The 9,190-nt window shown below is 33.9% G+C and overlaps 2 protein-coding genes across 3 annotated transcripts in view; one reads left to right on the plus strand and one right to left on the minus strand.

Annotated features, from left to right (window-relative positions):
* Positions 1-210: 210 nt before the first annotated feature.
* LOC142342318 (pre-mRNA-processing factor 17-like) overlaps positions 211-9,190 on the plus strand; it is a 51,151-nt gene continuing 42,171 nt past the window's right edge. The window contains exons 1-3 of the mRNA XM_075393611.1: positions 211-679; positions 5,304-5,436; positions 5,701-5,906. Coding sequence (XP_075249726.1) covers positions 596-679; positions 5,304-5,436; positions 5,701-5,906 — 423 coding nt within the window. The 5' untranslated portion in view covers positions 211-595. The remainder of the gene's footprint in view (positions 680-5,303; positions 5,437-5,700; positions 5,907-9,190) is intronic.
* LOC142342319 (uncharacterized) overlaps positions 5,387-9,190 on the minus strand; it is a 35,548-nt gene continuing 31,744 nt past the window's right edge. For both annotated transcript variants that reach the window (XM_075393612.1, XM_075393613.1), the window contains exons 3-5: positions 8,349-8,472; positions 6,222-6,333; positions 5,387-5,514 (exon numbers count right to left, since the gene is read on the minus strand). In XM_075393612.1, the coding sequence (XP_075249727.1) occupies positions 5,502-5,514; positions 6,222-6,333; positions 8,349-8,472 (249 nt within the window). In that variant the 3' untranslated portion in view covers positions 5,387-5,501. The remainder of the gene's footprint in view (positions 5,515-6,221; positions 6,334-8,348; positions 8,473-9,190) is intronic.

Raw genomic sequence — 9,190 nt, forward strand, 5'->3', positions numbered from 1 at the left:
CTTTTTTGGAAGTTTAAGAAAATGATAAAATCACCAGATTTCAACTGCCTCTTATAATATCGCTTGTTTAACAACTTCAATTTATTTTTCTCTTTCAAGATCAATGGAAAAATTTGCATAATGAACTGAAAGCGCTACTGGCTAGAACTAATCCACACAGTTGAAGCTTTGAGAGATTTTTTGCATTGTTGCACGTGCGTTGAGATTAACATGCGCCGTATGATGTAATCGATTAAGCTGTATTCTGGTGTTGTATTTGATGTACGCGTCTATTTTCATTACACAGTATAAGACAACTTGACCAATATACCACTTTTACAAATGTCTTGACAATCAAATATAACGTCGCTTTTCGTCACTGCACTGCATTTTGACATCATTCAGGGTCTTTATCTGTATTATTTTCCTTAAATAACTTTTCGGCATAGGTTTTAAAGTGGATTTCAGTTTTCTAAAATGATCACTTTGTTTATTTTATTGACACGTTAAATCAATAGCTTATCTAACACTTACTCATTCTAGATTTCAATTTAGACCTGGTGATTTCCTTCTTTCTGCTATAATTTAAATACAATTTTTCATCTAACTATCAGAAATGACAATCGCAGGTGCAAATAGAAGAAGGCCCAATGAGCAGATTAGCAAAGAGGAACAAGATGAGGAGTATGAAAAGTTCAAGGTCAGTTGTGTTTGGAGCTCAAACGTTTTCTGTTTAAGTGGAGATTAGATTGGCTTTTGTGCTTTCTCATTTGCAATTAGACTAATTCCGGGAAATAGATATCGAAACAAAACCCAAAGCAAAAAAGAGCAATCCTTGTTTTTTGTTATGATAACTATGTTCATGTAAAAGCATTGCTTTTTAAATGCATTCTAAAGTGATTTGACTATAAAATTCTCTTTCACGTTTTCCAAATACTGAGCGCACTTAAAAGACAAGGAAGCTCGTTAATGTGCGTTTGCACATGGTGTTCCGACCCGAGCTCATCTACATTTTTGACTTGATTGTCAACCAAATGAAGAGATAATCAAATATATATGTTTGAGTTTAAAAAATCTTTACACACCCAAACCACTAATTGAACTACATAATGCAATGCCTCATTAAAACGCTCACGAGATCTACCATTAAAAAGACTATGAGAAAAAAAACAAACAACAAAATCAGCAAAAACAAAAATCTCACGGAAACTTAAAATCTAAATTCAAAAGCGCCTTGTAACAACGTCTAAATGCAATCAGATAAAACCTTAGCTACACAAATTTAATCTTTCTTATCTAAACAGCAGATGCAATTTTTTCTTAATGGGACTCGGTAAAAAATCGACAAAAAGAAATAGTAAGGCAAAATTCAAAAATCAATCAACATTTATATAACGTCTCAAAAACCCTAAGCCTTTAACGAAATAATTCTTGATAAAGTTTAAAAAAAGTTATTACGAAACCAATAGGACCATTTGTTCTAGACTAAGCCATAGAAACGAACTAGTGTTGCAGGAAAACTGAAAAAAAAACAAACAGATTGCGAAAACACAATTTATTGAAGCCATTAAAATCTTTAGCTTTACCTTAATATTGCTTCTCCTATTTCAATTTTTATCTAAACTAATTTTACTAAAATTATACTGAAAGATTATTACATAAGTTCGCTTGGTCCCTATTTGAAAGTCATTGGGATCTGTTATTACACGAATATGCAAAAAGAAGAACAACTGGAAAAGAACAAAAACTGAAAAAAATTAAAAATTTTTTGAAAACGAACATATCGTTAACTTTAAGTCTGTTCGTTATAAACTGACAGCCTTGAGTAACATCATTTATTAAAGTCTCAGTTAGAAGCTTATGAGATCTCTCAGCGTTTTATGACTTCATAAAGAATAAAAAACAGTCAAAAACACCAACGTAAAAGAAGTGAGAAAAGTGTCGAAGCCATTAAAAATGTGACTTTTCATTCAAAAATTTTTTATCATCAAACATTTTTTCACAGCAATAGGATCCTTTTTCGTTTAAAAATGATTTCACAAAATCAACAAATTTGAACAAGAATTTCAAAACCACGAAATTTTACGAAAAACACGTAACATCAACGCCATTGAAATCAATGACTTTCAAAGGAAATCAATAAATACGCTAAGTCATACCTCAATGGGATAATGAGGATGTTTGTCATTCATAGGTTATCAATAAGACATCACAATAAATCTTACGGTTATGAAAGCAACAACAAATACAGGCAAAAACCAAAAATTCAATAGAAAAATGAGAGAAGAAAATTTCTAAGCCATTCAAACCATAAGCTTTTCTCTGAAAACTTTCACTATGATCAATTGATTGGTTTTTAATCAAAAAAGAACTATCAGTAATAAGAAACTGTTATAAGAAACTGTTATAAGATTTAAAAATTTAAAAAAAATTATGAAAAATCGTGGCATTGAAGTCATAAAACCAATAGTTTGAAATGAAAATTGCTCTCCTGGTTAATTTTTTTTGCAATAGAAAATATGGAGTTCCTTTCAATACTGAAAATAGCATAGAGTTGAAAAAAACTAGGTTAAAAATCAGTTAATGTTCGAAAAAATTCGAAAAACTATTTTTAATGTCTTAACAGCCATTAGCTGTCAACTCAAAGCAATAGATAGGTTCACTTAATGCTCATTAGGGACCTATTGCACTTTTAGTCAACGGGGCTATCCTATAGGTATTCAAAAATTTAAAAAAATCTCAAAAATAAATTCAAACTTTCATTAAAAATTACGAAAAGTCAGAGTAGAAGCAAAAAGAAAACAAGTGCGATCCCTTGAGGACGAAATTTTTGTTCATTGGGCTTCATATGACTGTAAGTGAGGTTGGCCGTTAACGGACTCTTGGTTTGGAAAGAGACTATTCTATAAGTGACTTTAAAAAGCAAAAAAGATGCAAAAAGTCTTCTAAAAAGTTCTATTTTTTTATAAAAAGTTCTATAAAAAGAGTTAAAAAGTTCTATAAAAAGAGTTTTATTTTTTAATATTAAACTTAACCAGGAGCATGTTTGTCGCGTTTTGACTATTTTGAATAAAAATATGTCTCACATAGTAGCGTGGAATTTAGTCTTGGTTTGATATATTTATAAAAATATCTCCATTTGAACGAAAATTAAGCTAAAATTGAACAAAATCTTGCCAAATATCCTGTGTTCACGCAAAAGTTGAAACCTCGATAACTCCCCGGAAAAATTGATATTCGAAAAAGTCTTTTTAAATTCTAATTCTACGCTGGACGAGATGTTTAATGATACCACTCACATTTCTTTACAATGAATATATCGATCGGCCAGAATTGTCTGAAAGAAAAACCCATTTGAGTACATAGTTCCTCCCCCCACAATTGGGGTCATAACAAACATTTCATGTATAGACGACTATCAACTCAAATTTAAAACCTAAGGATTTAATCATCACGAGATTTAACTAAGTATTAAAGGGAAAAATATTAATTTAAGTTAATTAATTCAAATTTAAAAACAACTGTTAGTGAGTGCAGGTGCAACTACTGTGAAAACGGACCAGTGCCGGATTCGAATCAGCATTTCTTACTTGCAAGCTCAGTGTGCTACCCATTTACACAAACTGGCCCTAAGCTCTCTTACTTGGGCATCTCTTATAACCTGTTCTCACGTTCTTTCTCGTTCCTCAAGGCCTCATTTCTCTAGCCAAGTATACGCTGAAAAAGTACAGATTCTTGTCAAGCTTATCTTATGCACAATTTAGCTTAAGATGTTCTCTCTCAATCTTCTAACAACAATGGTGTTTCCCTCATATCTCAGATCCTTTCAAATTCTTGTTTTCCACTTTTTACGCTCTTTATCGAAAAACTTAAACTGTGAAAAAGTCTCATTCTTGAAAAAAAACATACATTCTTTTCTGAAATTATCTTTGAACGATGCAAAAACTATTGAGAAGATAAAATACATTAATAAATTTTCTCTAACAACTTGGCGTTTCCTTATCGGGTCTTTCCCATTATACCCTTCCCCCAAAATTATAGACCCCATTATGTTGTAATTACCAAAATTGGGAGGCCATATGCTAATGACCACTAAGTTGGGGGCCTATAATGGGGCCTATAAAGAACCGAAATATCTATTTAATTAAAATTAATTTTTACTAGGGTTTGTTGAGAAAAGAAGTTGAAATTTGGCAGAGCAAATTGACTATCTTTTAAAGTATCTTATTGTTCCTATTAAAAAACTTCACGGAACTTCTGAATGAAAATTGCACAGCTAAATGTGTTAGAAAAGAATTTTTTTGAGTTCCGCTTCTCTAAAAATGTTTGTGTTATTGTTAACAAAAAAGTTTCTTTAGGTCTGAACATGTTTTCATTGATCAGAAAGCTTTGAATTTGAAACATTAATGATCATCAGCACCAATATCTCAGAGAATTTGCAGCGAAGAAGAAAGAGCAGATCTCTTAGGAATTGAACAACAAAAGGAATATGGGAAGGATACATAGAGTCAATTGTTGAATTTCGTCGAACAAAGCGAACTGATTTTAACTTTCCAAAACGAACTTTGCATAAAAATTAAAAAAAATATGATGCTCTGATCAGGCCATGAAAATGTTACAGATGTTAGTCCCTACGTATGATCATGAAATTTGAGAAAAACTATTAAGCTCAGAATGAGAAAATAATGAATTTCTTGCACAGTTGAGGGACCTTGAGTGTTATTCATGGTTTGGAGGCAAAAAAGATCTCGCAGGCAAATACCCTTGTTTAGAATAGATACAATGCATTTTTCTGTTTTCATCAAAAATTGAAAAGGAACATAATGCTAATGAGCAAATGGTGGTAAAACTGGTTCACAAGCTAATGGCATGGACACTTTATTTTTGAGCCAAATTCGAAAGCGAGTTTCAATTCGAGCCAAATTGTGGAGAAATTGTGGAGAAATTTGTTCATAATAATTGTATGAGCACTTTGTTTGAAAAGAAAAACAAGACCTCGGCTAATCGATGGTGGAAACCACAGAACATATACAAATTTTTTCGAATCATATGGGACGCAAAATGTCCGGAATAAGCGGTGTTTTAAGCGTTGTCAAAATTCAAACGCCAGATTAGATCCACGAAAATGTGATTCATGAATAACTACTGGGAATTTTTTTTCACCCTATTTTGTTTTCAAAATATTGGTTAACAATCAAAGAATCATTGTCATTGCTATTTTATTACATGCATCAACATTCCAAGATCAACTCAATACACTGAATATAGTTAGTACATGTTATTGTAGAAATTATTAGTTTGTTATGGCGTGATTATGTTTACAGAAAGAGTGGGAGTCTGAGGAGTTGGCTCAGGTGAAGGTCAGAGTGCTGCAAGGTCACCAGAAGAGTGTGAACAAGTGCATGTTCCTTGACAACAGCAAAACCCACCTCCTCTCCTGTTCAAGCGACAAAACATGTACGTATCATAATGGCGGCGTGGTTGAGATCCCAGCCCAAGTGATCTCTGATTCCAATTGTCACTTAGGTTGCAGCTCTGAAGTTAACGAGAATTTGATTTTATTCCTTGATAAACTGTGGTTGCTTTTCCCTCGAAACTTTTATGCCTCGCAATGCCGTAAAGTACGCAAGAATCATAAATTCATGATTAAACTTGAAAATTACAAACTTGCTTAGCCGTGCCTCAAAAACTGATCTGAAACAAATACGATAATATTTGCAGGTAAAGTGTGGAAGCTGGACTCTACAACGTGTGTGAAGACATACAACTGCCATGACAACATAATAGGGTACATGGATGTACCACGTGAACACTTGAGTGAGAGTGAGACTGCCACTGGGACCCACTTCCTCACAACCGCATGGGATAAACTGCTCTGCTACTGGGACCTCAAAACTGGGCAAAATGTGTGGAGGAACCGACTCAAGGTGAGCTTCCTCAGTAAATTATACTTCATTATTCTACTAACACTTATTAAACAGATGTCAATTATGAATTAGATAGAAGAAAATCTTGCAAAGACTTGCAGGTCTTAATGCAAATTCTACACTCTTTAATATATTCCATATAACGTTTCTAAAAATCCAAGCTCTGTAGAGAGAATATTTCCCAAGGCTTTCAATGTTACAAAACGACAATATTTAATTATAACAATCTTTATCTAAAATTTTTTTGCCAAATAAACTTTGTGATCATCAGTAGTTGTGTAAAATTGTCCATGAAAAACAATGTTTCCATCTTACATGTTCTGTGTGGTGTGGGTTAAGTTCACCACTGAGATACAGGTGCCGTCGCTGTTTGTGACGTCACACACTACACGGCGCCTCAATCTCTCGTAGACGCGCCAGTCGACATCTGAAACATAGCTCTGAATCATACATCCAAAACATGCCTGTTAAAGGTGCAAAAAACTCTTTCGAAGATTCAAATCATCCAATATATATAGAGCAACGCGTTCTGAAAGCAACGTATTAGCACCGTAAGGTACAAAACAACAACGTATAGGCACTAAGACGTTCATTTCAACAAGTGCAACTTAGACGGCAAGGTCTTTCGATGTTGATTTAAAAGATTTTTTGTCTGATGTTATTGACGTCAAAATCGGTTCGTAATCATTCAACAATTGTCTAGATAACATAAAAATATTAAGCTTAAACCAGCTTAATCGATACATATCGTGTTTATATTTACTTAAAATTAGGTTAAACGAAATTTTTTGGAACTTTCTACATATATTAGAACGTATTTAAATCTTATTTTAAAGATTAGAAATACTCGATTCTGATTTGTTAAAATTGGTTTAATTACTACGTAACATCCTCAGGTCCAGAGGAATATGTTGGGAAAACTGGTACAAGTTTTACAATTGGGCGGACGAGTGAACAGGTCGGCGTACGTAAAAAGGCGTAGCGCGCAACGCTATCGGAGCCGTAACGGAGTTCCAAAACCCGAGCGGTAGGGTAGTATACCCTAGGGTTGGTTTTCTCAACTATCCAAACCAAGTCACTGGTCTTAAGGTGTTACTCGGCCGGCGTCTGCAACTTGGAACGTCGGTTCAGCGTCGGTACATACACTTTGATCCAACGATTTGGTAATCCCGATACGAAGCGTGCATGGTTCCTGAAAAAATTTTTAGGTACTTCATCAAAAAATTAACCCACTAACGTTGGATGAAATGCTCATGAACGACAGGCGGGGTGCAAATTAATTTAGGGGTGTAGGTTGGAATTTGTGTGTTTGTTTGTGTGTGTGTGTGTGTGTGTATGTGTGTATGTGTGTGTGTGTGTGTGTGTGTGTGTGTGTGTCTGTGTAAAAACTGGCAAATAATAGGTCCTCGAACTTTCGATCTAGGATAACATCAAGATATCTTAAACACCAAGCTACAACCGCGTTGTTACTCTACCGCTAACAGTCACTTTAATATTAGCAACAAAATTCATCTCAGAATGAGAGAATTTCAAGTCGCTTTAAATGGAGAAGTGAAGCGTGAAAAAGTCACTTGAGAAGTCACAGAATGTTCCAGATCTGGAGCGCAAAAACGGTCAAGCGGAAATTTTTTATTAAATAAGACCAAGAGGCTCACAATAATGGTTTCAAACTCAAACTAAATTTGAGAGCAATTATTAGGTTTAATTTTAATCTCCCACAAATATATTTTGTTTAGATGTAAGTTTTAGAAGATTTTCTTTCTCTGAAATTGATCAATTTGTTTTATACTAAAGACCTTCGATTGGTGAAGAGCAGTTTAAGAATATTACAGAGCTAACTATGTATAATTCCAAAAGTTCCCTCACCTATGAGTGAAAATGATTTTTACGACTGTCACAAAGTTGAATTTTATTCGCGTTCCTATTTTATTGATAAAAATCCTCATAATTATTTGCTTTTTCAAATGAAGTTGATGAAAAAACTGCGCAGTATGTAATGTCGTTTTAGAAAAGCTTAATTGTTAGTTTTGTGCATTTTTCTTATCGAAGTTCTCTTGACTGCAAATTTCTTTGTTCTTTTAACATGTTAAGGATTAGCTGGTGGTAAAAGCAATGCGTCTTTCAGGGAGGATGATTCCTGTGATTTAATATGGTATAGCAGTTCGTAGTATTCCCATATTCGAAAAAAATCAGGTATAGGAAGAAAACTATATGGGAGTTTTAGCTCTGAAGTAGGTTCAATTTACTTCTGCTGAAACACACTTCGATGGCCTAATTTAGATTTTTTTTCTGCCAAATTCAGACCAAATCTTGTCGATTTGGTCTACCATTTCTTAAAAGAATTTAAATTTCAAATGTATGATTTGTCTCTCACATCAGAGGGGTTGATGTTGGAGAACGGAGTTATTCAAAGACATCAAGCAATATTGCAATATACAATACCTGGATATAATTTGGGTGATGAGTTGAGGTAGCAGGTAGTAAGGACACACTTGCTGAAGTCATCCTTCCCAGTTGCCATGTCCTCCTTCGCTACTGGGCCTGACAACTTGCACTGGGCCAAACCCTAGTGCGCTTACTCAGATTAGACAAAATATTGATTTCGTTCAAGTCACAAAATTTTCAAGCTAAGAAATAACATCAATTTTCTCGCGCTTACAAGCATGCAAAACCAAAGGAATGTCCTCGTCAGATTGGACACTTTCAAGGATCTCAATTGTTCATTACCCGGGCGAAGAATTTGAGATCGGCGGTGACTAGAAAAGTTAGAGAAAGTTCACCCCAACTTTTGTTCATAATTTTTGTACATAATTGAACGTGGTGAAAAGGTTGAATTTACCTATGATCATCGGTAAAATTGCACATTTATACAAAATTAAATTTTTAAAAATAAAGTTGTCAGCTACACAATTTTGTTGACACAAAATTGTCAGCTACAATCATGACTCAAGACTATATTGTAACCTTAGTTTTGTAAATGTGTGCAGATAGCAGTGCGAGTTAGCAAAAACAGTTCGTTTTCTTCAAAACTGGAAATATTTGTCACTATTGTCAAAATTATTCACAATGTCTATTTTTGAACTAGCGTAAAGTTAAGTCATGGCCCTTTTTTAAAGTTTATTCGCTTAAATTCACAGTCGTCCACCACGCCAGTCCTCTCTGCGGTTAAAGTATCTTATTTCCGCGATAGTTTTTAAATCGTCAATTAGACTAAATTCAATGAAATATTAACTTGCGATTTTTTGCAGAAAAGTCCATATAAATAGAAATTCTGGCTGCGAAAG

The sequence above is a fragment of the Convolutriloba macropyga genome, chromosome 7 (assembly GCF_964194025.1).
Source record: "Convolutriloba macropyga chromosome 7, txConMacr16.3, whole genome shotgun sequence".
NCBI lineage: Eukaryota > Metazoa > Xenacoelomorpha > Acoela > Convolutidae > Convolutriloba > Convolutriloba macropyga.